The 26,921-nt window shown below is 36.8% G+C and overlaps 5 protein-coding genes, 1 non-coding gene and 1 pseudogene across 9 annotated transcripts; 4 read left to right on the top strand and 3 right to left on the bottom strand.

Moving 5' to 3' along the window:
* Positions 1–1,747: 1,747 nt before the first annotated feature.
* Positions 1,748–2,685, top strand: LOC147925725 (uncharacterized). Its single transcript, XM_087492738.1, has 3 exons — positions 1,748–1,915; positions 2,041–2,290; positions 2,363–2,685. The coding sequence occupies exons 1-3, from the start codon at positions 1,748–1,750 to the stop codon at positions 2,683–2,685; spliced, it is 741 nt and encodes a 246-aa protein (XP_087348864.1).
* Positions 2,686–3,279: 594 nt separating this feature from the next.
* LOC104753712 (mitogen-activated protein kinase kinase 6-like) lies at positions 3,280–4,831 on the bottom strand (annotated as a pseudogene). The gene is made up of 6 exons (XR_015585317.1): positions 4,734–4,831; positions 4,346–4,573; positions 4,140–4,253; positions 3,747–4,010; positions 3,605–3,650; positions 3,280–3,509 (listed from the first exon to the last, which is right to left on the bottom strand). The product of XR_015585317.1 is annotated as a mitogen-activated protein kinase kinase 6-like (transcript).
* Positions 4,832–11,994: 7,163 nt separating this feature from the next.
* On the top strand, positions 11,995–13,921 carry LOC104750735 (uncharacterized). The gene is made up of 6 exons (XM_010472572.2): positions 11,995–12,512; positions 12,618–12,724; positions 12,839–12,936; positions 13,433–13,629; positions 13,720–13,787; positions 13,877–13,921. Exons 1-6 carry the CDS (start codon positions 12,056–12,058, stop codon positions 13,916–13,918), a joined length of 969 nt encoding a protein of 322 aa, XP_010470874.2. The 5' UTR covers positions 11,995–12,055; the 3' UTR covers positions 13,919–13,921.
* A 148-nt stretch (positions 13,922–14,069) lies between these two features.
* LOC104750736 (uncharacterized) lies at positions 14,070–17,681 on the top strand. The gene is given in 12 exon segments (XM_087490544.1): positions 14,070–14,602; positions 14,704–14,855; positions 14,945–15,167; positions 15,262–15,433; positions 15,500–15,706; positions 15,789–15,923; positions 16,007–16,126; positions 16,271–16,701; positions 16,824–17,040; positions 17,132–17,295; positions 17,297–17,323; positions 17,401–17,681. Coding segments are annotated over 12 exon segments (2,424 nt in total). The 5' UTR covers positions 14,070–14,225; the 3' UTR covers positions 17,600–17,681.
* A 16-nt stretch (positions 17,682–17,697) lies between these two features.
* LOC104750737 (transcription factor BIM2) lies at positions 17,698–19,928 on the bottom strand. Of its 2 annotated transcripts, none has more exons than XM_010472574.2 (7): positions 19,548–19,928; positions 19,308–19,392; positions 19,024–19,093; positions 18,845–18,940; positions 18,339–18,700; positions 18,104–18,233; positions 17,698–18,031 (listed from the first exon to the last, which is right to left on the bottom strand). In XM_010472574.2, the coding sequence occupies exons 1-7, from the start codon at positions 19,660–19,662 to the stop codon at positions 17,945–17,947; spliced, it is 945 nt and encodes a 314-aa protein (XP_010470876.1). In that variant the 5' UTR covers positions 19,663–19,928; the 3' UTR covers positions 17,698–17,944. The 2 variants fall into 2 exon arrangements, with proteins under 2 accessions (XP_010470876.1, XP_010470879.1); XM_010472577.2 differs by having other exon boundaries at positions 18,109–18,233; positions 19,548–19,791.
* A 488-nt stretch (positions 19,929–20,416) lies between these two features.
* Positions 20,417–20,488, bottom strand: TRNAM-CAU (transfer RNA methionine (anticodon CAU)). Its single transcript has one exon. It is a non-coding gene; the product is annotated as a tRNA-Met (tRNA).
* Positions 20,489–20,615: 127 nt separating this feature from the next.
* LOC104750733 (DNA-directed RNA polymerase 1, mitochondrial) lies at positions 20,616–26,765 on the top strand. 2 transcript variants are annotated; one of them, XR_015583921.1, is made up of 19 exons: positions 20,616–21,656; positions 21,786–22,019; positions 22,130–22,263; positions 22,363–22,429; positions 22,556–22,614; positions 22,791–22,908; positions 23,057–23,170; positions 23,328–23,459; positions 23,540–23,956; positions 24,115–24,165; positions 24,287–24,357; positions 24,451–24,535; positions 24,710–24,865; positions 25,087–25,161; positions 25,299–25,388; positions 25,493–25,540; positions 25,745–25,859; positions 25,933–26,050; positions 26,174–26,765. XR_015583921.1 is itself a non-coding variant. In XM_010472571.3 (19 exons), the coding sequence occupies exons 1-19, from the start codon at positions 20,895–20,897 to the stop codon at positions 26,282–26,284; spliced, it is 2,943 nt and encodes a 980-aa protein (XP_010470873.1). In that variant the 5' UTR covers positions 20,616–20,894; the 3' UTR covers positions 26,285–26,765. The 2 variants fall into 2 exon arrangements, 1 of the variants encoding a protein (XP_010470873.1); XM_010472571.3 differs by having other exon boundaries at positions 25,947–26,050.
* The last annotated feature ends 156 nt before the right edge of the window (positions 26,766–26,921 follow it).

Below are 26,921 nucleotides of genomic sequence, written 5' to 3'. Positions count from 1 at the left end.
TCAAGGCAGCTTGCTTCTCTATACACCCTGACAAAGCTCCTGGGCCGGATGGGTTCTCAGCAAGCTTTTTCCAATCCAACTGGAGCACAGTGGGAGAGGAACTAGTTGCAGAGATCCAAGCTTTCTTTATCTCTGGGAGTCTACCCCTGAAAATAAACGACACTCATATTAGGCTAATTCCAAAGATTACTGTCCCCCAAAAAGTGTCTTATTATAGACCTATTGTCCTGTGCTCAGTGTACTATAAGATTATATCCAAGATACTGACGAAAAAGACTCCAACCAATCCTGGATTTGTGTATCTCTGAGAACCAATCTGCATTTGTTCCCCAAAGAGCTATATCAGATAACGTGCTTATTACTCACGAAACCTTGCACTATTTGAAGACATCAAAGGCAAAAGAACAAGTGTTTATGGCGGTTAAAACCGATATGAGTAAAGCCTACGACCGTTTGGAATGAAATTTCATTCAAGCAGTAATGGAAAAGATGGGTTTTCACCAAAAATGTATCCAATGGATGATGCAGTTTATTACAACAGTGTCATATTCATACCTGATAAATGGCCAAGCTTTGGGTAGGGTCACACCACAGAGGGGCATCAGACAAGGGGATCCACTATCCTTGTATATCTTCATTATGTGTAGTGAGGTTTTGTCTGGTCTCTGCAACCGAGCACAAGAACAAGGAAGTTTACCTGGTATCAAAGTGGCAAAAAGAAGTCCTCGGGTAAACCATTTACTATTTGCAGATGACAAAATGTTTTTTTGTAAGTCGGATCAGAAAAGTTGCACGAAGCTGAAGAGTATCCTACGCAAATATGAAGAAGCATCAGGACAACATATCAACTTTGACAAATCTGCTATTACTTTTTTGGCAAAAACGAAGAGGGATACAAGAGAAAGAGTAAAGCGAAACTTAGCTGTCCATAAAGAGGGTGGTCAAGGCAAATATTTGGGACTGCCGAAACTCTTTGGTAGTAAAAAAGAGACCTCTTTACCCAAATTGTGGACCGAATAAAGCAAAGAGCTATCAACTGGTCGTCTAGATTCCTCTCCATGGCAGGGAAATTAATTCTGTTAAATATGTGCTAGCTGCCATGCCAACCTACACGATGACATGTTTCAAAATCCCAAACTCGCTGTGCAAAAGGACTCAGACCGTTCTTACTAGATTCTAGTGGGACTCCAATACGGGGCAAAAGAAAATAACTTGGATATCCTGGAAAAAGATGACAAAATCCTTTAAAAAGGGAGGTTTGGATTTAGAGATATCAAGGTATTCAATGATGCTTTGCTAGCTAAACTAAGTTGGAGAATTCTTACCAAGTCAGGGTGTTTACTCGCAAAAGTCCTGAAGGGAAAATATTGCTCTTCCTCCTCCTTTCTGGAAAGTGAAGTTTCGGGGTCAGCCTCCCACGGATGGAGAAGTATTTGTATAGGACCAGATCTACTAAAGAAAAGATTAGGCAAGCTGATAGGAAATGGCGAATCCAGATCTGGTATGATCCCTGGATCTCGCTAAGCTCTCCCCGCAGACCCATGGGCCCTCCCACAGAACATACAAAGAATTTGAAGGTGTCTGACCTCATGTTACCAGGATCCAGGGAATGGAATCTGGAGCTTATCAGGCTCATCCTACCCGAGTATGAAGCGGAGATTCGGAATTTGTGGGCGCTGCTGATGAATGGGCATGGCTCCCACAAACTTCTGGAACCTACACAGCAAAATCTGGCTATCATGAAATAATGTCAGATCGAGAAGCAGAGTATCGGAACCTAAATCCGTACGTTGTGGAGGACTTTGACTGGCGTGCGGCCATCTGGAAGAAGGATATCTCGCCAAAAATCAAATTGTTTATGTGGAAGCTAGCCCAAAATGCACTACCGGTGGGAGAGAATCTGATACACCGCCAAGTTTGTCCGACAGCCAGCTGCCCACAATGTGGAAGTGCAGAATCTGAAATTCACCTCTTCTTTCTTTGTCCTTTTGCGGAGCAGATATGGTCACAAGCCCCTCTATACCCCCCCAATCTATACAGGAGGGGAATACACAAACTGTGAAAGCGACTTATCTTCCTCCTACCGGTATTACCACCGGTCCTCTTTCCCCTTGGATCCTTTGGGCCATCTGGACAGCAAGGAATCGTCTACTATTCAATAAAGAAAAGTTGACAGGAAATGAGGTATTAGCTATAGCGATCATGCGGGCTAAAGAATGGCAAGAGGCACAAAGTGGGAAGGACAAACCACTCACCAAGATACGAACACCAACCCGACCGTTTCCGAGAGGTCTAAATCACATCGCTTGCTCCGAGAGGTCTAGATCAACATGACTGGGTTGGGAAATTCGAAACCCTCAAGAGGAGACAATCTACGAAGGATCATCCCCAATTTCGTATGTCGCTTCACCACTGGTAGCCGAAGCGCTGGCAACTCTAATGGCAGTTAGAGTTGCAATTGAATCGGATCTCACCTCGGTCGTTTTCACTTCAGACTCGTTAACCCTAGTCAAAGCAATCAACAAGGAGCTCCAAGTCAAGGAACTCTATTGGATTCTCCACGATATCCTGAAGTTATCAACTGCATTTTCTTATGTTTCTTTCTTTTTCATTCCTAGGGATTTCAATTGTCGAGCAGATGCTCTGGCTAAGGAAAGCCTTGTAACCGGTATGAACGATCTTTAATTGAAATAAAATCGGTTTAGTTCAAAAAAAAAATATATATTGGTTTTTAATTTTATTGGTCATGAGAAAAAAAAATATGGCACGGATTAATGAAGAGACGAAGTAGTTAGGGCATCCACAATAAGGGTTATATTTTTGGGGCTCTTATGTACTGTTTCAATTTTTAATAAATATATTATATACTGTTTTAAAAATAAGAACCCCTCATCTCCTAATTAAGATTATCCCCTCCAATGGTGGGATATAATTTTGAGTCTTTTTTTTTTGAAAATATAGTTTTTTGAAATTAAAAATTTTCCATCATAAAAATGTGTAAAACAAAGAAATGCAGTCTGTTGAAACAAAAATGAAAACTTGTCAAAGTTGTCCAAAACAAAACAATGCAGCTAATCTCTGTCAACTCTACCGTAAACCAAACCAAGCAAATGCTATTAGACATGACTCATGCGGGATCTCTCAAGTTAAGACTATAGTATATTCTTATCCTTTGATTTAGCCTGAATGAGATGTCAAAATTTGGGAGAAAAGTGACTTTTTAAATTGACTGAGTCTATCTAATCACAAACCAAAACCTTGTATATTACATATTAAAGAAAGAACACAATGAATAATAAAATCTCATTCAACTTTCATCCTCAAGTAATAATCTTTTAGAGACACATTACACAATATCATGTATCTTATCATATCATATCATATACCAAATGCAAATGCAGAAGAAGAGGAATTACTTATCTAAGATAGTTCACAAGTAGTTCGAGACAGCCAACAAGTATCCCGAGATCAATATCCTTGTCCTGAAACTTTTTTATGAATGGATGACTCTGAGAACATGAACGAAAAGTCTTAGAATGTTCCATCAAAGATACTAGTTACCAAACCTGTGAGAAAAAGAGAGTGGTGAGTAGGAATTACTTACCAAGAGGTCCAAAGATGATGCTCTTGCTGGAGGATCTTTTTGTATGCTGTTATTAATGTAAAGAAGAATCATTTACCCATTAATATTGAGATGTGTTTCAAAAAAAAGTTTATGAAGATGCAAATAATGAATTCCTATTTACCAGGCTGATACAAAGAAGCAGAATTCAGGTGAGAATTGATCAGAAGGAGCAGTTGGTGGTGGATTCTCTATGATTGCTGCCAAGAGCTCATAAAAGATTGGCGGCTTTTGCTGATCTTCAGATTTCTAAGTAAGGGAATATTCCTATTGCACATTCTAACACAGACATGCCGAAACTCCAAATGTCATTGCTGTAGTCATATGTGCTTCCACTGATCCTCTCAGGTTGTGAAGTGAAGAAGTAAAAAAGAGACGAGGCATGTTTCTTCTTGTTGCAGCATCAAGAAATTTGTAATGTAGATGATTTTTGGAAACCATTTCTTACCGACATATAGTTGTAGGTTCCATAAAATGTGTCCCTCTGTCCCATGGAGCTAGCAAATCTTGCACTTACACCAAAATATGAGATTTTCACCTCCCCTTTATGGTTTACAAGAAGGTTTGATGGTTTAATGTCTCTGTGTATGACATGTCTTTCGTTGTGGAGGTACACAAGGCCTTGCAAAACCTGTTAACAAGGGTTAAATAAGTAAAGAGTGATGATAAACCATGAGAATACTTTTGAAATCATTTGGTGGATTGTAGGAAGTTCCATCGTACCTGTTTACAGACAACATCAAGGTAAGGTTCAAGAATAGTCTTCACTTGTCGTATCACATCAGCAAGAGATCCCTGGTCCATGTATTCGAGCACAAGTGAAAAGGCTCCATTGTGGTAGAAAGAATGGTAGCAAACAACTACATGTGGACATTGTGATGATGCTTGGTTAATTTTGAGCTCCTGGACAATTTGCTTCCGGATTTGTTCTTGTATATTCATCTGTATGACCTGTGATTCATAAAACAAACAAACTCAAACCCCAAATGTACTTGTATACTCAAAGGCCTCATTCACCATATGTGACCTAACCAAGTGATCATATCATCTAAAGAACTAAACTTTCCTACTTCCAACTTTTCATAAACTCAAGACTATAAGAGAACTTTACCTTCATAGCAAAGAATTTGCCAACCCATTTATGTCGAACAAGTTGAAGTGCTCTGTTTCTTTGGATTCCAGGTGACAGATTTGTCTCTGCTGTTCGTTTAGGCATAGCTTCAATAAACAATGCAATGTGCACACAACATAATTTGAGAAAGAAAAAAAAAAACAAAACTTGATAAAGCTATCATACACAAACACCACATTTAACATGTATCATTGAATAAATTATCAAACCATGACACACACAATAACTATGAATCTATAAAACTATGATTACACAAGTTTCAATCCAAAACTTCAACAAAATTATGAAACTGAGAGTGCGAAATCGAATTGCAAATAAAAATTGAGAAAATAGTGAACCCGATTTGTTGAAGAAGATTCTCGATTTCAAAGAACAAAATTAACAAAATAACTGCCGACTGAGATCAATTCAATCACCTCCGCCGATTCAATCTCCTCCAATTTCATCTTCTTCTTCGATTGTCAATTCGCGAGTTCGAGAGAGAGACATAGAGAGGAAGAGGAAGAGGAAGAGGAAGAAAAAAAATCAATCGACCATCAAAAAAAAATTATCTCTATTAATCGGTTTATCCAACCAATTTATGACACGTACAGTCTCTTATAATAAGATTGAGTCTACTAAATAAGAAGACCTCTGGTTGTTTTTTCCTTTTTCTCATTTATTTTTTTTCTTCTTTTGGCTTAAAACTCCTCTTAAAACTTCCTGTCGAGGAAGCTCTAAAAATAGTAGCTAAATTTACTGTTTATCAAAACAGTTTGTGTGTGTGTGTTCGAGGTCGTTGGTCCAAAAGGTTGCTTTCGGAGATCAAATACAAGGGTTTAGCTACAAAGAGGAGATCTTTTAAAAATATACATATAAAAAATACTTACATTTGTTCGAATCGAAGTGATGTGAAGGTGACCATGTTCCTTATTAATTCATGGTTTTGTCTAGTCGAGATTTCAAGCGCGGGGCTCTATATCTACTAACGTATATGGAGGACTAGTCACTTCTTAGTCACGAACTTGGATTTTCTATTTGTCGTTCATTTAATTTGGTCAAATTTTGTTATTTTCTTTCTATTATATTATTGTTCCTACATTGACCCGTTAAAAATATAATATATAAGTAGGCTTGTCGTAAATTTTTATAACGGTAAACAATATATGCAGTATGTTATTTTTTTATTAGCAAATTTACATTAGATAAAATAGAAAACAAAAACGGCACGATGAGTTAACAAATTTTACACGAATTTTAATGGTGATATCATAACGGTATGTATGAATAATAAAATATTAAACTTAACTTTGTTTGATTATATTAAAAAATGTTGTTGGATTTTTTAATTAGTTTATAAGTGCCATTCTTCTTTTTTTTTTTCTCAAATATGGTCAACTTTATACAACACAAATTTTTAGAATACATGCCACTAAGGGGGTTTGGACCATGAAATTAAGGAGCAACACGTTGTGGCCGACCTATGATGCAACATAATTTCCAAGCGAATTCATGGAAGTGCGCCATATAGACCGGCAATAGTCAACTTATGCAAATACTATACTAGCTTATACGTACAGTTGGTGGAATGTAACAATTTTTACCGGAATGTAAAAGTTATTATTGTAATTCTTCTAAATATTTTACTTTATAATATAAATCAGTTGCATGCATAAGCAAAGGACATGTTCTTTAATTAACTTCGTCGGTGTGGGGGGGGGGGGGGGGGGGAGACGGAGCTCTCTCACATGCAACTTTTTTTTGTTGTAGTTTCTGACTGTTAAATATAAAAAATCTACATAATGTGAGTCACATGTTTGTCTTTAAACTGAATATTTAGATGAAAAAGAATTGTTATGGCATAATTTTCTGCTATGAATAGCATCAATCCGCTTTTAAGGTTTTGCTAATTTCTTAAAACTCAAAATTAATCTTCCTTTTTGGTCAACTATAAATAAAGATTTCAAGTTAAGTAACACTATAGAAATAATACAGTGACACAAAACTATTGTGATATATTATACATTTGTAGTAACAATGATGATGATGATGATGATATAAGTATGATTTTATTTATAATTTTTACCCTTTGAATCTTGAAATAACGAATTACACTTTTTCTTTGTTCATAATTTATAACTAAGTGGAACCAACAAACTCCCTTTACTACTTGACGTCTCTATTGCAAATCCTTTATTTAAAATTTAAATTTATATATGTTTCTTTTTTTTTCTTTTCTTTTTGTATCATGTGTCTGAGCATTCAACAGTTTTCAAAAACCGTATATATGTATGAAATTTTTTTTTTTTTTGATCGATACAAACATTAATTTACTCAATCAAAACCAAAAAACTGGCATGTATGAGTTATATAAACAGTACGGTCCCCAAACCCTACAAGTAGGTCTTACCAGGGGTCCGTAGCCTTTTTAGGCCTATGAAATCCACCGGATTCTTGGTTCAGGTATCAGTTAGTTTTTAGTACTTAAAAACACTACTATTAATTAGTACTTCACTAAACTTAACCTGTGATTAAACTAATCGCTCAAAATAACTGTCTCCCGTTACGCTATATATATATATCGTTTAACTTGAGCCATATGGAGTAGTAGCTAAACAAAAATTAGTAAGCAATAACTTGAATCAACGGTCAATTACACACACACACACTACTCTAGCTTCTTGACTAAACAGTCTAAACCTAATCATATACTACTAGTAGTCTAGTATTAAACAAGAAAATTAAGCTTTCTCAAATTGCATTTATAAAATAATCAATCAATAGTTTTAAATTCTAACTAAACAAACAAAAAAAAAACTCGTTTAGATGGCTTTTTCTTTGTTTATATTTACGAATTTAAAAAGTGAATTTTTAAAAGATTTTTTTTTTTTGTAGTTTAAGATTTTTTAAAAAGATTAAGGGTTAAAAAAGAGTTTTTAAAAAAAAACATTTTATTATGTCAAATATATACGATATATATATATTTAATGATATATACTAACATAGTACAAACTTTGGTCGGGTTCTTTTCTTTTTGAGATATTTTGTTAAATAAATATAGTTAATGTTTAACTTTTTTTTTTAAAAAAAAGACAGAGTTAGCGGAATAATTAAAGCAAAGTTGCACGCGACGTGAGGCAGACCCGTGAGTCAGATTTTCATGTGGAGACAGAGTGGCAGTCACGCACGTGTCATGTGTCTTTCTTTTAATATTTTGAAAACTTTCCCCAAACTTTATTTTTCTTCCCTAAAGTGAATACTACTACTGTTTTTTAAGTACTCGTTGTTGCACGTATTCGAAAGAGAAAAAAAAGGTTTCGTAATTGCATTATACATACACGACTGGCTGCTAGATTGATTAATCGACAAAAGTAATTCGTTAAAATAATAACAACCCTAAAAATAAGGAAGAGAGAGAGAGAGAGAGCCTCTTGGAGAAAACGAAGAGACGTCGGTACGAGACTAGAAAAAGAGTCCACGTCAGACAGAGCTGTTAAAGCCAATACATACAGATGCCAAGACACCTAAAGGTTTCGCGAGATTCTTTTTTTTTTCGTTCTAGTTAAACTAAGGGCTTATGTATTACTTACTATTGTTATTCAACTCATGATATGTTTCCTTAATTCTTTCTCGTCACGTTTTGGTACGTAGCTTTTAGTGTGCATAAACGTTAGTTATCAAAGTTGACAATATAACTAGGGGGAGTCTTGACACCAAATAGTAAAAACATGAAAAACACACTTGTTTTTAAACAACTTTTTTTTGGATGCTAACAAGTATTTCTGTCGGCATCAATGTTTTTACTTGTTTCATTTTTTTTTGAGTGATTTAATTATATTGTCCTTTTACTATATAAATCACAATATTATAAAACTAAAAACTTGTGTGTAGTTTTTAATTTTTGTATCTTAAAATGTGATTGATTGGAATATTTTTTTTTTGTCGTTTTAAAATGTACTTTTGAAATTGAAGAAAAAATTATGTTGTTGTAGGTTTTATAAGGTTTTTGTTCAAATATTTGGGGAAAAAAAGAACACTTTTTTTTAATGTGTTCTTAGAAGTTAGAATTAGTATTATTGTTCAAACAATCTTTGTTTTACGCACAATGGAACATCTATAACCATTATATTGTTCCAGCTACTAGCTAGTGTTCGTTTATAACGGTATACTTGACCGAAGCTTTGTTATATTCCGACTTAATAACGTAATTAGTTGCATAGGACTATGGGAGTTACCAAACCTACATTCCCACGAAGTTTGTATCAACGCTTCCAACTGCCACTCTCTTCATTTTATTTTATTTTGCCTTTGTAGAATGAGCTCAATCAGTTCTTGTAGATGCAAATTTAGTATGATACGACGAGGGAGAGAAAAACATCATTTCATTTTTGTACTAGTAGACTCCGATCATGAGTCGATCATCAGAACATTACCATTTCGTTAGTTCTAGATTTGTTATTATTACATCAACTAACACACAAGAATCGCATCATGCTAATGTTCCACCACTACACGAGGATAAAGAATCACATGCATATGTTTATGTAAAAGAAGAAGTAAATGCACTTTTCAGCAAAACTTAACTATAAAATGGTCAAACAATTCGAAAAAGCATCCAAAACAAATAGGAGTGCTATCAAAATATCCTTTTTAACAAATACGAGTGCTTTCAAAATATACAAAACATATGTAATAACAAATAAAGTGATTTATTTCATTAAAATTAAATAAATACAGAAATACACTGAGACAAAAAAAGAAAAACAACTATGAAAGCGTATATAGACTGGAACGAGAAGCTAAAATTGAAGTATATATAAACAAAAATGTAGCAATCAGAAAAGATTTGGATAAATCTCCAAAGAGATGGGCAACTTGGCTCCTCTGTTCACCAATATCTACCAAAATGGTCCACCTATCAACCCTTACCCAAGTTGCCACTGTTTACATCTTTAAACTCGATTCAACTTTATTTAATCTATTTATTTCTAGGCTAATTAATTAATAACGGTTACACGAACTAACACGATATTTATCAATAAAATTAGTAAAAATAAGTTTGGCAGAGGAGTGGTCCTGTCCTGTGGGCGGGGCAAAGAGTGGTCTCTAGCTGCATACAAAGATTCGACCACACCCTAACCATATATTCTTTCGTATCTTTCACTCTCCCCATCGCTATCTATCTATTCTTCCTTTTCTCCAAACTATTATTTCTTTTAATGGTCCTTTTTACTGAAAACCATAACTATTTTTGTTCTTCTTGCTGTTCTCCTGCTATAATATTTTTTTAAAGGTACTTTCTATATATAGTTATTTGCAAAAACAATTCTGCATTTTCTTCTTGTACTACTGCAGGAGATATTAGTTGTGCATGGTTTTTTTTGTTTTATCGATTATTTGGTGTTTTCCAATACCAAAATGAACTATACATATAATACAGTTACCATAATATCATTGTGGTCGTACTGGCACAGGTTAACATATCGATAGAGAAAATGATATAGTTGTATTATGATTCAATTGACACTTTGACAGTAATTATTCGATGTACAACCTTGAAAAGTCAAGTTCTAAGTTTCAAGAAATAATAATTATTAAGTTTTTATATATTGGTTAAGGAAATAACCACGTAAGATTTTGAGAAATAAGCAATAACATGAACATAGTCCTAATACATTAATGAGCTGATTCTAGAAATATTGTATTTTGTATTTTGTAGGGTTTGCTTTCGACTCAAAGACGTACCGAGTTATCATTGTGTATACTTTCGACTGCGTGATGTCGCCGGCGGCATATTAGTCTGCTCGACAGGCTACACGACTACACCCACTTGGCCACTTATGATATCATATGAACTCAACAAACGTTTCTATGCTTTGTTCAACGTTGACAAGCCCATAATTAGAGCATAGTCTTATCATTTTTTTAAAAAAACTGGGTTCAAATCTTTTTAATTCCATGCTTTAAAAGTTTAAAGTTCAAATAATCACAATTGTACAAAACATAGAATTTAAAAGCATACATGCATGTCATGCTGTCCATTATGATATCATATTTATTCTTTTCGTTAAAGTCGATAATCAAAACGATCGATTATCTGCACCTTTGCATACAAATAAAAGTTTGTTATTAATCTTGAAATTAACTCAAACCTATCTTTTCAGGTGGATTCGAGGTAATTAATTTGAATACGAGACTGTAGATTTTTTTTTTTTTTTTTTTTCTCAAACAATTCGAGAAAGTCTAAACCACGATTCATAGAAGAGATATCTCTACAAAAAATTATAGTGAAATATCTTTAAAAAATAAAACATACTTAAAAAACTGATAAAATTAGCTCCGATCGATAGCCATGAAGATTAGTGCGATCAATAAAACTGTTGAAAGTCAGACACCTCTGGGGGACATAATTGATAATTCTCACAACGTTCCAATTCTTAACCCTTAGAATTTCTCGTAGCCCAAAACCTGCATGCATAATAAAAACATCCTATTTTATTTCAGAGCAGATACGATCCACAATGTCATTTCTCGAACAACGTCATGCATAATCACAAAAACTTTTCCCTCATCATCATCGATGCACAAACAAGACTATCAATTATATCATAACCTATATATCGGCCTCTACAATAGTTTCACTTGTATCTATCTATAATTCCTTCAAATGGCGACTAGCCTATCAATTATCGGTTGAAGTTGTCTTTCCTCCAACTCAGGTGCTAGAGGTTTATCAGCAATCTCTTTGATATCTTCATTTAAGAGTTTCTTAACCAACCTCAATGTCAAGAAAACATGTTTCCTGAAATAATAGCTAGCTCGATTAGTTAGCTCTTAGAGCAAAATCCACAACGACACAACTTTTGAAGTTCAGCATCTTTAATTTAGCGCCTTAACAAGTTTATCGACTCCATGACTTGCTTCGATCAGTTCAGCATATAATTTTCTTAATTGTTTTTTTTTTTCTTTTTGTTTTATACATTTTCACTTCTGTTATCAGTGACATCCTTCTCACAAAAGTAATCTTCTAAATTGGATTCAAGTTAATTAATTTAGATATGAAAGTGTAAATTAGTAGAGATATTTCAATAAAAAATTTATAACTAAAAATTATAAAAATATAAAATATATATTTCACTATTTTCACTAAATTAAAAAAAAAAACTCTCATAATATTACGTATTAAAAGTCAAAGACCTCTGATTGACCCAGAGGGTCTCTCCGCGTAGGACGGAACAAAGACCTTTAATTTCATCAGTAACGCTAAAATAACAGATCGGAGCAAAAAAAAAAAAAAAAAAGAAAGAAGAAAGAAAGAAAGAATGGAAGATCTATGGAAGAGAGCGAAATCGTTTGCAGAAGAAGCAGCGAAGAAGTCTCAAACCATAACACTACAATCATCTTCAACAACCTTCGTCAATCTCGTCTCCGAAACCGCCAAAAAGTCCAAAGAGTTCGCTCTCGAAGCTTCTAAGAAAGCCGATTCGCTCAACGTCTCCGAGTTCGTGGCCGAGACGGCGAAAAAATCCAAGGAGTTCGCCGCCGAGGTTTCCACCAAAGCGGATCAGCTCAAAGTCGTTGCGTTGAAGCAAGCTGATCAGATCCAGAACATTAAATCTATTGCCGACATTATACCTCCGTTTGGGGGAGGATCAGGATCTGGTGGTGGTGGTTCTGTGATCTCTGAATCTGAGCTTGTTAGCTTTGGTATTACCGATGATTTGAGAGAGTTTGTTAAAGGTTTGACGTCTGCTACGTTCCAGGCTTTTCCTGAACAAGGTATGGTTTGCTTTTATCTTCTTGTTGTTGTTTTATCTTGTGTGGTGGTTCTTTGTGTGTTTTGGAATTGAGGATTTGCAATGTGTTATGGTAAATGTGGATTAGATGAATCTTCGGAAGTTTCTGATTTGGAAACAAGTGCGTCTAATGTTCGGAAGGATCTTTCGGAGTGGCAGGAGAGGCATGCCACTCTTGTTCTTGGTTCCGTTAAGGTACTAATAATACTTGGATTTTGGGAATTGAGAATTCTATATAGTTTGATCTTGCATACTGGTTAACTTGTAGATTCGTCTCTTATGTGCTACATTGTTTGATGTTTGTTGCAGCAAATTTCGAAGTTAAGATATGAGTTATGCCCACGAGTCATGAAAGAAAGGAGGTTCTGGAGGATATACTTTACCTTAGTGAGCACTCATGTTGCACCGTGAGGCTCTACTATCTCTTCTCAAACTCTAAAACGTTTTTGACATTCACTATTGAGTAGGGTAAAGACCTAGATTTGAGAATTGGGTTAAGAACATTGGAGGAAGAAACGATAGCTAGACTATTTTGTCTCATAGCTTAACCAATGCAGCTTTAGACATGTGATTAGATGCATACGTTTGGTTAGATGAAACCATACCTGATCATATGGGAACATGGGTTTGATCCAGAGACTTCTTTAGTGAATTCTCTAGTTGTTGCCAATCATCTATGTCGGTTCAGTAGCTCTCTCGGAAAACCATGTAACACACAAATGAGAATAGCAAAACCAAAGGAACGTTTAACTGAAAGTACATATAGAAGATCTTGGCACCTTAATCGTTTGTGTATATCTGTTACGTGATTAGTGAATTGAGCACCCATGTCTTTCGTGGCGTGGGTATGAGACTTGATAGCCGCATGCATGAACTAAGAGGAAATGATTTGTTTTGGCTCAGATATGAGAGGAAGTACATGGAGGAACTTAGGAACAAAGCAGAGAGTAAAGAGGAAGAAGCTAAGAAGAGCCCAGGGGTTGAAGGGACAGAAACAGGTGAAAAGAATGTCACAAAAAGCAGAACATCTACTGCATCCTCTGAGCAAGATCTTGACACATTCCTCCTGGGAGATTTAGAAGACAGTGACGAAGCTCCCGGTGAGACACCTTGACTTATACTTTGCTTCTCAAGTTTTAGCCGTCTCTTAAAATATTGAATTTTGTTTGTGTAATTGTGAAACCTTGCAGATGATGATGATAATGGTGATGATGGAGGAAGCCTGGGTGATGATGACTTCGACAAGATTGGCAACTCTGTAAGTTAAACATTTGATTCTTTCTCTTTAAAGGGTACAACAAGAGAAACATCTTGGTTGAATCTAAATCTGCCTTCACGTGTTTGCAGGATGCTGAAGAAGAAAAAGAAACAAATGCAGCAAAAGCCTAGAAATATATTAGTTTTGTTACACCCAATTGTGGAGAAGTAAATGAGGATGGTATATGATCGATCTGTTTCATCATCAGTGTATAGCTTTTGCTTTGGCGAAGATGCAAAAGAACGCATTTTATTCATTCGAATTCGCAGTTTATTGAAAAAAAACGAGACTTCTTTTTTTTTTTTTTTTTTTTTTTGTAGTAAAAAAAAGCTTACAACTTTGAATACAAAATTACCCCAAAAAAAATCGAAACTTTTGATTTTGACATATGTATTCGTTGCTGGAGAGGTTTTATTAGTTTAGCTCTGAGATTTTGTAATGACGACAACATCTCTTCTCCGGCGTACCACCAAGTCGTCGCCGACAATATCATCACTCTTGTCTCTGGCGATTTCGTCTTTCTCGACGAAATGTTTTGTTCGACGAACAGCATCACTCTCTGTTCCGACGGAAGCTCCTCCGGTTCCAAAGAAGATCCCATTCACGGTCTCAACCCATGGAATCACAAGGCAAGATCCATACCGCTGGATGAAGAATACAGACGATACCGATTTCGTCGACTACCTCCAGCGTGAGAACTCGTACGCTCAAGCTTTCATGGCTGACACAGAAGCCTTAAGGCGTGATTTAGTCTCCGAGATGAAAACTCGTATTCCGGAAGAGATTTTCACACCTCCTGAGCGTTGGGGACCATGGTTCATCTCTCTATAATCTTGAAAACTCTTTTTTTTTTTATTCGAGTCAAAAAGTAGTGAGCTTTTGATTGAATTGGGGTTTTGAATTGTTGATTGAGCAGGTTATATAGGCAATACATACCCAAAGGAAAAGAGTATCCACTTCTGTGTAGGAGATTGGAAAAGGTTGAAACAAATTGGCTCTCTGGTCTTTTTCGTAGAGGAGAAGAAGAAGAAGTTGTGCTTGACTGGAATCAAATCGCAGAGCAGTACGGTAAAGTTTATTCCTTTAGTAAAAATCTTGCAGTGTTTGTTTTGGAATTGTAAATTATTAAGCAAGTGTTATGTGTACTACTACTTCAGGTTATGTTCACATTGGGGTTTGTCGGGTTTCACCTGATCATAACTATCTTGCGTACACTGTTGATCCCGAGGGAGGTGAACGTTTCCTTCTCCAAATTAAGGATTTGAGAACGGGTCTTTTAGTTCCGAGGTTGGAAGTTGATGGAGTTGTTAGCTTGGCATGGGCTTTGGATGGAGTCACCTTGTTTTATACTGTTGCAGATGAAAACCAAAGACCTCACAGGCAAATACTGTAAACTTAAACTAGTAGTAGATTGATGGCTTTTTGTCTTTATGAAACTTGGGGTTGTTTGTTCAACTGTGACATGTTTTTGCAGGGTTGTTGTTACAAATGTTCAATCAGATGGGAGGGATGATACCGTAGTGTTTACAGAAAAGGATTCCAGTTTCTGTGTAGACATAACGACCACAAAAGATGGCAAGTTTGTTACTATCAATTCAAACTCAAGGACTTCATCCGAGGAATTAACCTGTTTTGAACTTTCAATTGCATTTTCTTATATAGTCTCTATTACACATATACTTTATGCTCAAGGTGAGTTATCTTGTTTTCAGGTTTATGTTGTAAATGCTGATAAGCCAATGGCCGATTTACGAAGAACTCATGAGCGAGTCCCTGGCGTGCAGTGTTTTCTTGAACACCACAATGGGTTCTTCTACATTCTTACAAATTCTCCCTCAAATGCAATTAGTGAGTGGTCTGGTGAAGGGTATTATTTGACCAGATGCTTAGTGGAAGAACTTGAAGCATCCAAATGGCAGGTTTTGGTTATTTTATAAATCATGAATCATGTTTTCTGTAACTTTTTTGAGATAGAGAATAATACTGATTTTTTCTTGTCAGATCGTTTTCTGCCCAAATGATGATGTGGTAATACAAGATATGGACATGTTCAATGACTACCTGGTGCTTTTTCTTAATAAGAATGGCACCCCTATGCTATGTTCCATTGATATGCCCGTAAAAGCATATATGAAGGTATTTCTGACTAATCTTGCGTTATTGTTTTCTCTCTCTCGGTGTTCCTACATTTTTACTAAGGTATGTTTCTATTTTTGCAGCAAATGGATGATCTTAATCCCTGGTATTTCCCTCTTCCAGCTGATCAATGCAGTGTAGCGCCAGGTTCAAACCACAACTTTCAGAGCTCTATTTACCGAGTGGTGCTTTCATCTCCTGTGGTATATTTACTTAGTTAATTTAACAAACGAGTTCTTCTATTGTTGTAGCTTTGTTGCCATAACGTAGTAGTTTTGCATGTAAAATGATTCTTTCTACTCTGATTATTTCTCTGAATAACCTTATTGTTGTTTTTGGTATTGTAGATTCCTGACACTATCGTCGACTATGATGTGTCAAGAAGATTGTTCTCAGTAGTGCAACAGGAGAGAGGGGTTATAGGTAATTCTGATAGTAGTACTAGTACGCCATGGTACCCTGCAGATGGTTCGATAGAGAACAGAGGTCAACTTGATAATAGAACGAGTGAGGAACAAGATGGTCAGTTAGATTCTCGAATGCCTAAATGGGAGGGTTTATCTGATGCATATGTTTGTGAAAGACAAGAAGTTTCTTCACACGATGGAGTTGAAGTCCCTCTTACAATTCTGTATTCACGAGAAGCATGGAAGAAGAGTGAATCGCCCGGAATGTTGATAGGTTATGGTGCATATGGAGAAGCTTTAGACAAAAGCTGGTGCACAAATCGATTGAGTATGCTTGATCGTGGATGGGTAATTGCCTTTGCTGATGTGAGGTCAGTTATAAAACATTACTAAATCATTCGATTATCCTTTTCTGTAGCATGTGATTTCCCAGTGAATTTGCTTGGTTTGTCATCACTCATCACTTGGCATGATAGTTTCATTTTGGTCTCAGGGGAGGAGGTGGTAGGGATTTTTCATGGCACAAATCCGGAACTGGATCATCAAAACAAAACTCAATCCAAGATTTCATATACAGTGCAAATTATCTAATCGAAAAGGGTTATGTGCATAGACACCATCTTGCTGCTGTTGGGTACAGCGCAGGAGCTATCCTTCCAGCTGCAGCCATGAATATGCACCCGAGTCTATTTCGAGCTGCAATTCTGAAGGTTAGAATATTAATTATCGTAGCAAATGCTTTGGCTGTGTCCATAATAATATGCAAACGCTTATATATGATCAAGATGTACCATTGTGCAGGTTCCTTTCGTAGACGTGTTAAACACATTATCAGATTCAAATTTACCTCTCACACTCTTGGACCATGAAGAATTTGGGAATCCGGACATCCAAACCGACTTCCGATCCATCCTTAGCTATTCTCCATATGATAACATACGCAGAGATGTTTGCTATCCGTCCATGCGTCACAACTTCGTTTCATGACTCAAGGTAAGCTTCACACAAGAATGATTTTACTTTAAGTTTTGGAATTTATGGATCACAATTTTGTGTTTGTTGGTTTCTAGGGTTGGAGTATGGGAAGGTGCAAAATGGGTGGCTAAGATACGGGAGAGTACGTGCGACGACTGCTCACGAGCTGTGATTCTGAGAACGAATATGAACGGGGGCCATTTCGGTGAAGGTGGTCGGTATGCTCAATGCGAAGAGACTGCATTTGATTATGCTTTTCTTATCAAAATTATGGGTCATCACAACAACAGATGAAAGAATCATGTAATCTTTAATGTAGCTTGAACTGATTCTATTATTACGTCTTTTGCTCGAAGTCATAAATCAGTTTGTCTCATTCTTGCTAACGGGTATAGACAAAAGAAGATCATATTGATGTGATAACTTGAAACGTAATCTGATATTCCACAAGACATCATATTGATAGATTACATGAATGCTGAAGAAGATGATACAAACTCATAACCACAAAAAACGTAGAATCTACTAACCATAATTGATCTTAACGACTGTAGGAATCCCCTAGAAGCCAAACAATGTACACGATAGAAGCAATCTGTCAATACATATTCCAAAGCCGTTGAGCCTTACAGAGAAATGTCACAGTGTTTTCATGCGCTTATGAGACTGTTCAGATTCTTCCTCAAAGCTTGGATCTCTTGCTTGTGTATCAGATGATAATGGATTCTGCATAGAGTATGTATCAACATCATCGTATATGGTTACTGTTTACATGGAATGTGAAGCCGACTAATTTACCTTACTTGATGGGTCGTCATGAGTTAGTCCTTGATTGGCTCGTTTCCCGAGATCAATCTGGACGGAAAGTTTTGCATGCGACAAATCAATTCCAGCGGTCTGGAGAGCTTGCGTTAATGAGCTCAATAACCTGGTCATTTCAGAATACACATTAATAAGAAACCAATCGATCACTTCGATAAAAAAAAAAAAAAAAACTAACAGAAATGAGGCAGACTTAGAAGATTTAACTCACTCATGCGAGTAGGCACTAGAGATGCTAATGGTTCCACCTTCAATAACCAGGTCATTACTTTGGCCTAGCACATCACTAGTAGCAGGACATTCATTAGCTTGTTCACCTTGTACCAATGGAAGAATAGGTTGAACTGGTGGTAATCCTTTGTCGTCTAACTCAGGTTGACTTTCAATCGGTTTGCCGGTTATAGCTCTTCCATTGTCAGACTCAATCGGGATTTGCGGTTCTGCAACGATTGCAGGTGTAGAAGCCACAGCGTTTTCTTCAAATTTTCCAGGAAAAGATATACCTGGACCAGATCCATTATTTATAGCTACTGGGTGGTTCGCCAAACTCTGAACTCGCCAGTGATTATTCCTCTGTTTCCAATCAGGAAAACATAAAAATTCAGCTAAAAGTTGCACAAAACTGGCAGCAGAAACACTTGTAGGTACAGAACATAACATATCCGAAGCTGAACGCATCTAAACATGTTTCTGAAAGATATAAAGTGAAAATTTTACCCATGGTGTCAGCTTAGTTGGTTCCTGACTCCATCCTGGATACGATCCTTCATACTTTTGCACCCTCTCTTGTAAATACTGGACATAATCTATCACCTAGAGAATGTAACAGAAGGACTATTTAAGGCTAACAAGATCTAAAATCAATGAATATTATCACATAAAACATCATGAAATACCTCTAAAAGGAAAGAAGCAGTATCTCTTTTTTGTTCACTGTTGGGAATTAGCTCTCTCAATAGCTGAAACCTGACAAGAGATTTAAAAAAATTCAAAACTCATACTATACAGAAACAAAGATGATGATAGTATAACTAAGACACATATCAACACCACAGCATTGAGGCAGAGCAAAATTCCCAAACACACAAAGTCTTAAGTAATCCTAAAGATTGTTACTCTGAATCTCCACAGTTCACAAGAGCAAGCCACCACAAAAAAAAAAAGCTTGAAATCCTCATACCTTTCATTGATTTTGCTTCTTCTCCGTTGCTCAGTGACTGAATGCTTAGAACGTATCGCACTAGCTTTATCATTTTCCTTTGCATCTGCTTTCCAAATTCAAAAAACACCAGCAAATCAAATCCCAAACTCTCCAAAACCAAATCCATCTCGATTCAAATCCAATCAAAAACACAAATCGAAGAACCAATATCTAAAGAAAATTCAAAAAATCTCTAGAATTGGATCGAACAAGTTTTACCTCTGTTGTTGTTGTTGCTATGAACAGTAGTTTTGGAAGAAGGACCTTCACGTTTAGAGCTAAAGTCTTCTTCACCGTAATCTTCTTCCTCTTGATTTCCTTTTCCGGTTCTCATCTTCGCCGGAGTTTTTTTTTTTTTTTTTTCTCAACTTTTTCCGTCGACGAGAGCTTCTTCTTCTTCTATTGTTTGTTTTTTTTTTTGTTTGTGGGTGACTCGTGACGCGGTTGAGTTTTGATTACCTGTGGGAGAGACTTACATGAACTCTCTCAGTTATGTTTTTTTTGTCCGTCAGTTTCACGATTTCGACACGTGTACGTACCGAGATTACCCGGTTGAGCTCTGTAAACGAACCGTAGCTTGTGATGACACGTGGGTTTCACGTGATAAGACGGGATTCTAACCTATCAAATTTAAAGGTCGTCACGTGATGCACGTGGTCTGTTTCTGATCTGTTAATTTTCACCTTCGTACGTACCATGTTTGATTTATTTAATCGAATGGTAAAACCGTTTAAGTAACATACCCGTGAAAATGTTTTTATTTACACCACTCTAGTGTCATTACTTTTGGAAGTTTGAACAAATAATAAAAATAAGAAATAAATATTTATCGGATGATTTTTGCGGTCTTTCACATTATTTATAAATTCATATCCTTAATTAACATTCAAAATAACATATACTGAATATACTTATACCAAAAAAATATACTGTATATACTGTGGTTTTTAAAATTTACAGTTTTGGTGAAAAGACAAATGGAGCTCCCAAAACACTGCTATGAAGGGCTTATAGATGTGATCAGCATTGGGCCAAGCTATTTGAAGCCCAAAGTTTATAAAGGCAAAAACGAAAAAAAAAGAGAGTTTTATCAGAGCCAGGTTTCGATCCTGGGACCTGTGGGTTATGGGCCCACCACGCTTCCGCTGCGCCACTCTGATTTGTTGATATAGCTATGTTATTTACTATAATTATAGTGTATAACTAGTGCTAGAATATGGGCTTTGAGCCCAATTAAATGCGGTAACGGATCTGATAAACAGGTCGGGTTGAACAAAGATCCATGAAATGTGAAGCAGAAACCGAAGGTTTTATGAAGGGTTTATTTCGGCGGCTGTGTGTTAACTTTACGGTGCCTTCTCTTCTCTCCAGATCTCTCCTTCTCTTCACCCAAGTCTGAGTTTTTTTTTGAAAATTCTCTTCATCGAATCTTCTTCATTCTTTCATTTCTATGTTTGTATTGACATCTCTACAAAATCCAATAGCTACATAGCCCGAGACTGTGCTCGTGGAGGAACTAATCTACCTGAAGCCATTTCGTGGCGATCACAAAGACGATTGAAAAAAATGTGGAGGAACCTTTTGGGAAGAGCTTCATTAAGAAAGGTTAAGTTTTTATCTGATTCTAGCTCCGGTACTCATTTTCCGGTGAATAAAGTTCGTGGGATCATTTCTTCGGTTAATCTCATTGGCGTTAGAAATGGTTTATCGATAAACCCAATTAACGAATTGGGTCGTTTGGGTTCGTTTCTTCATGGTCAATGCTATGCTTTTGAAGGGTATGCAACAGCTGCGCAAGCTATTGATTCTACTGATCCTGATGATGATTCTTCTTCTGGGTCTGATGAAGTTAACGAATTGATAACGGAGATGGAGAAAGAGACTGAGAGAATCCGTAAAAAGGCTAGGCTTGCAGCGACGCAGCCAAAGAGAGTCATCGCAGGGATGGGAGTACAGAAGTACTATATGCTGAAACAAAGACAAGTGAAAATGGAGACTGAAGAGTGGCAAAGAGCTGCGAGAGAGTGTCGTGAGATTCTAGCGGATATGTGTGAGCAGAAGCTTGCACCGAATCTGCCTTATGTGAAGTCTTTGTTTCTCGGCTGGTTTGAGCCTCTGCGTAATGCTATTCAAGCCGATCTTGATGCTTTCAAGATCAAGAAAGGGAAGATTCCTTATGCGCCTTTTATGGAGCAGCTCCCGGCTGATATGATGGCTGTTATCACTATGCATAAGATGATGGGGTTGTTGATGACTAATACGGAAGGCGTTGGCATTGTTAAGTTAGTCAATGCTGCTACTCAGATTGGGGAGGCCGTTGAGCAGGAGGTAAAGTTTCAATATCTCTCGATGCTTTTGTTGCTATTTCATGTTATAGGTTTAGACTGACTTGAGAAATTGACTTGGGAGTGAATCTAAGTAGAATCATAAAAATGACTCATTGGATTGATGGAGCAGGCCAGGATCAACAGTTTTTTGGAGAAAACTAAGAAGAAAAAGAATGCAACTGACAAGACGATTAATGATGAATCAGAAGCTGTGCATGTTTCAGAAGAAACTGTGACCAAAGAAACGGAAAGGGTGAAGAAACAGGTTTCTGTACTGATGAAAAAAAAGAAATTGAGGGAAGTAAAAGCGTTAGTGAAGAAGCATGCCTCATTCAAGCAATGGGGTCAAGAGGCACAAGTGAAGGTTTGTTTATACTTCCACACTTGTTAATGCACAGCGCTTTGTACTAATTCTTATATTCCTTCTCCCTTTTTCTCTTCTCTGTGATTTAAAATCGGCTATTGTGCTTCTAGGTTGGCTCACGTTTGATTCAGCTGTTGATGCAAAATGCTTATATACAACCTCCAGCTGAACAGTTTGATGATGGTCCACCTGACATCCGACCTGCTTTTAAGCAAACTTTCAGAACTGTCACATTAGAAAATACGTAAGAGTCTTGCGATTCTTTTATGCTCATTCACATGTATCTGTCTCTCCCTCTCCTTGTCGCTGCTGTTTATTTACATTCTATTGTATTCTTCCTCAGAAAGACTAGCAGGAGATATGGTTGCATCGAATGTGATCCTCTGGTCAAAAAGGGCCTTGACAAATCAGTAAGCAGAATCGTGGACTTTGTTTTGCGGATCTTTTATCTGATATCAGTTGTACCAAGGCATTTTAAATTGAGTTTGGGACAATCTTTCTATTCTTCTCTCACCATTTTCCTTTTTTTTAAACAGGCTAGACATATGGTCATTCCCTACTTGCCAATGCTAATACCTCCTCGAAACTGGACAGGGTATGTTCACCAATAATTAGGACTTATATTGTTTTCTTTTTTACTCTTGCTAGATCCCTTTAATAGATTTCTCCTTCTCTGGGCATTCGTTCTTATTTACCCGTCATACAGCGGATATCTACAGTTTGCTCATGTATGTTTCTAGAATTGCTATGTAACTTGACAGTATTTTACAGGTACGATCAAGGGGCACACTTTTTCTTGCCTTCATACGCCATGAGAACACGTGGAGCTAAACAACAACGTACTGTAATGAAACAAACTCCAAAGGAGCAACTGGAGCCAGTATTTGAGGTCTGATATCCTTCATCTTTATTGGAAGTTAATGTTGCTTGAGCTTAACCATTTATTGGATTCTTAAAAGCAGAACTGGGAGTTTCAAAATTATGAATATTTTGTTATATGAATAAATGAGTTCATGTGATTCCTTTTGTTTAATCAGGCTTTAGATACTCTAGGAAACACCAAGTGGAGAATAAACAAAAAGGTGTTAAGTTTGGTTGACCGAATCTGGGCTAATGGAGGTCGACTTGGTGGTCTGGTTGATCGTGAAGATGTAAGATCTCTCTCTCTCTCCTTTTCTTTATGAATCTATACTTATAGCTCTTATTCACCTATCTACTTTCCATATTCTTCAGTGAAGGAAGTAATTTTAGTTCATACCTCTCTTTTAGAAATTTTGATTTTTCTCACCTCTTTATAAACTCCAAAAGGTACCCGTTCCAGAAGAGCCAACAAGTGAAGACCAGGAGAATGTAAAACATTGGAAATGGGAATTGAAAAAAGCAAATAAGGAAAATAGTGAGAGACATTCACAAAGGTGCGATATAGAGCTCAAACTCGAGGTAAGAGAAGGCTTCTTTTTGAGCTCCTCTTGCTGCTCTAGTGTATAAAAACATCATTTTACTTTCATTTGATTGAGCAGGTGGCACGTAAAATGAAGGACGAGGAAGGTTTTTACTACCCTCACAACGTTGATTTTCGTGGCCGAGCATATCCCATGCATCCATATCTTAACCATCTTGGGTCTGATCTCTGTCGAGGCATCCTTGAGTTTTGTGAGGGAAAGCCTCTTGGGAAATCGGGATTGCGTTGGCTGAAGATTCATATAGCAAACTTATATGCTGGTGGAGTTGATAAGTTGGCTTATAAGGATCGGGTTGCATTTACTGAGAGTCACTTAGAAGATATATTTGATTCTTCTGATAGACCTCTTGAAGGAAAAAGATGGTGGCTTAACGCAGAGGATCCCTTTCAGTGTTTGGCTGCTTGCATTAATCTTTCAGAAGCCTTGAGAAGCCCCTTTCCTGAAGCTGCCATATCTCATATCCCCATCCACCAGGTACTTGCTAGATTTTATCCATACTTTGTACATAAACAACTTTTGTGACATTCTAGTGAAATGAAAATTATATAGACGCCTTTGTTGCTTTGCATTATCATCATCTATGCTCTTTAAGTAGATAATCTTTTTTTTCCTGTATTAATTTTTATTGCAAGGATGGTTCATGTAATGGCTTACAACATTATGCTGCTCTTGGGAGGGATAAGGTATGCCATTAGTTTTTCAGTAACGATAATTTTTTTATTTTATTCATTCTATCGAACATAGGCAAATATATTTCTCCTTAACGTTTTCTGATTCCTTTCTTTCAATTGGTTTTGTTTATAGTTGGGAGCAGATGCTGTCAACCTTGTAACAGGTGAAAAGCCGGCAGATGTTTATGCCGAAATTGCTGTTAGGTACTTTATTTATCTTTGTATTCCCTTATCTCTCTGGCTATATGAACACTCTAATCAGACAGGATTGTTAACTTGGTTTAAATTTTAAATCAGGGTTCTCAAGATCATGCAGCAAGACGCAGAGAAAGATCCTGAAACATTTCCAAATGCCAAATATGCCAAACTCATGCTCGACCAGGTGATTCATATCTCTTGTTTGTTAAATAGGCTACCTCCTGCCAAACATGTTACTTGACAACAAAATTTTATCCCACCACCATATGGATCAGATGTACTGCTACTATATGTCACTTTAATACTTGTTTGTGATCATCCTATCTGACAACAGGACTCTACTATTGAAATTCTGTAGGTTGACAGAAAGCTGGTCAAACAGACGGTCATGACATCAGTGTATGGTGTTACTTATTCTGGCGCACGCGACCAAATAAAGAAGAGGTTAAAAGAACGTAATACCTTTGGGGACGATGATTCGCTGACTTTTCATGCAGCTTGTTATGCAGCAAAAGTAAGAAAATTTTAATTTACTTGCTTGGTTTGGGCAACGATATATATAAATTCCAACAACGTACTTGTATAGTTGTACTAGTTTTGTTGTTGTCCTGATACAAGTTTATAGTTGCTTGGTTTGGGCAACGATATGCTTTCTTTGGTTATGCATTTTTAATCTGCGAATGATTTTTTGGATTTTGGGATCCAAGGTTCACTCCTCTCTATTTCATTTTTTAGATCACTTTGAAAGCACTGGAAGAGATGTTTGAAGCTGCAAGAGCTATCAAGACTTGGTTTGGTGACTGTGCAAAGGTCAGTTCTTATACCTGTGACGCTCTTATTGAGGCCATTGCTAAAGAAATCATAAGTTAGGAAGGAATTTTTCTCGGGACCCAATTTTTCTCTTATAATTGGTTACGACAATGAGAGCTGTTTTCTGTGCTGGACAGATAATAGCTTCAGAAAACAAAGCAGTTTGTTGGACGACTCCTCTCGGCCTTCCAGTTGTACAACCGTATCGGGTTCCTGGTAGACACTTGGTAATGCTCTAACTTCTTTGATACATGGAGCACTAATGATCAGTTGAAAAACTGGATAGTGACTCTCTTAAATATTACTGAAATTGAGGCATCAAATTTGGCAGGTTAAGACTACCCTTCAGGTCTTGACTCTAAGCCGTGAGACTGATAAGGTAACCCCAGCAAATTTTATTCACCATAACTTTTCTCCATATTTTCCATCAATGGGAGTTATGACTCGACATTCTTATTCGTAGAAAGAGTAGGGTTCAGCCTATATCTTATCATGATGTAGCCTTTGGATAAATTTAAAGATTTCATGAGTTTTAAGCAGAGTAGTCTCATCTTCTGCACTACATACTGTACTCTTGGTTCAGGTCCAGTCGCGGAGGCAGATGACAGCTTTCGCACCAAATCTTATACATTCTCTTGATGGGTCTCACATGATGATGACAGCAGTTGCCTGCAACAGGGCGGGCTTGAGTTTCGCAGGTCAGCTTTAGCCTTCCCGTATGCATCTAACTGATGTTGATTTTTCATTCTAGATTCTTACTCTTCATACCAGTTTCTAATTTGTAGGGGTGCATGATTCGTTCTGGACGCATGCCAGTGATGTTGATATAATGAACACAATACTCAGAGAGAAGTTTGTCGAGCTCTACGAAAAGCCAATCTTAGAAAACGTAAAAGAATCTACTTATTACATCTTTCAGGGGGAAATACAATTACCACCAACATTACAATTTTCTGTCTTTGTTTTCTTATAACTAAAATCATGATGGATGGTTTTATCTGTGAATTGATAGTTGTTGGAGAATTTCCAGGAGTCCTTCCCAGACCTAAGTTTTCCGCCATTACCAGAACGAGGCGACTTTGATCTGAGGAAAGTCCTACAGTCGCAATACTTCTTCAACTGAGCTGCAGCACAGTCAGCACAGTCAATTGATAGCTCCACATCTGACATTCAGGGCAGAGTAAAGTTTGCTTCTTCAGGCCAATACAACAGGCACATTGATCAACTCAGCAATGAGGAATGTTGATGGTTAACCTCTCAACTCAGAGGTGGGCTTTCGGGTTACTTGTAAATATACACAGAAAAGAGTGTTTCAAACTTTGGCAGGAGGCGTGGCGTGGTGTCTGAGTATCAAACCAGAGGCGTGGACTCCAGATTACTTGCAGTTTCTTATCGACCACAGAAAATTACCAAAAGATACAGTTTCAGCCGGAGTAGTATTTGTTGGAGTCAGTCTTGTAAAAACCAAAAACGGGTTTTACTAACGGAGAATCATTTAGATGGTCTTTAGTAGGCACTCCTTTTGATCGACTTGTAATTTATTAGAATATAAACTTTTTCCAATATTTAAAGTAATAACATCTTTATGATTATTTACACTAAAAGCTTTTAAAGAATATTATATGAACTTGAACATAGAAAGAAAGGAAATTATCTAGAACTAATTAGTGTGGAACAAGAATTATTCAAACTCTCTCTTTGAACTTTCAAAAAAATGAGCTAAGTATAGAGAAACAATCTTTTAAATTTAGAACATAAAA

Source organism: Camelina sativa, chromosome 16 (genome assembly GCF_030686135.1).
Source record: "Camelina sativa cultivar CO46 ecotype springtype chromosome 16, ASM3068613v1".
In the NCBI taxonomy this organism is placed as follows: Eukaryota; Viridiplantae; Streptophyta; class Magnoliopsida; order Brassicales; family Brassicaceae; genus Camelina; species Camelina sativa.
The sequence above is the reverse complement of the archived record's forward strand: the minus strand, read 5'-3'. Positions and strand labels throughout refer to the sequence as shown.

Excerpts from the sequence above, each read along its gene's own strand:
- LOC147925725 (XM_087492738.1), top strand. The coding sequence starts at position 1,748 with ATGTCAGATCGAGAAGCAGAGTATCGGAACCTAAATCCGTACGTTGTG. Across the intron at positions 1,916-2,040 it reads AGAATCTGATACACCGCCAA|GAGGGGAATACACAAACTGT; the intron begins GTTTGTCCGACA and ends CAATCTATACAG. Across the intron at positions 2,291-2,362 it reads AACCCGACCGTTTCCGAGAG|AGGAGACAATCTACGAAGGA; the intron begins GTCTAAATCACA and ends GAAACCCTCAAG.
- LOC104750735 (XM_010472572.2), top strand. The coding sequence starts at position 12,056 with ATGGAAGATCTATGGAAGAGAGCGAAATCGTTTGCAGAAGAAGCAGCG. Across the intron at positions 12,725-12,838 it reads TTGTTCTTGGTTCCGTTAAG|CAAATTTCGAAGTTAAGATA; the intron begins GTACTAATAATA and ends TGTTTGTTGCAG. Across the intron at positions 13,630-13,719 it reads AGACAGTGACGAAGCTCCCG|ATGATGATGATAATGGTGAT; the intron begins GTGAGACACCTT and ends GAAACCTTGCAG.
- LOC104750737 (XM_010472574.2), bottom strand. The coding sequence starts at position 19,662 with ATGAGAACCGGAAAAGGAAATCAAGAGGAAGAAGATTACGGTGAAGAA. Across the intron at positions 19,393-19,547 it reads TAGCAACAACAACAACAGAG|ATGCAAAGGAAAATGATAAA; the intron begins GTAAAACTTGTT and ends TTTGGAAAGCAG. Across the intron at positions 18,032-18,103 it reads ATGACGACCCATCAAGTAAG|AATCCATTATCATCTGATAC; the intron begins GTAAATTAGTCG and ends TACTCTATGCAG.
- LOC104750733 (XM_010472571.3), top strand. The coding sequence starts at position 20,895 with ATGTGGAGGAACCTTTTGGGAAGAGCTTCATTAAGAAAGGTTAAGTTT. Across the intron at positions 21,657-21,785 it reads GGGAGGCCGTTGAGCAGGAG|GCCAGGATCAACAGTTTTTT; the intron begins GTAAAGTTTCAA and ends TTGATGGAGCAG. Across the intron at positions 24,166-24,286 it reads CTGCTCTTGGGAGGGATAAG|TTGGGAGCAGATGCTGTCAA; the intron begins GTATGCCATTAG and ends TTTTGTTTATAG.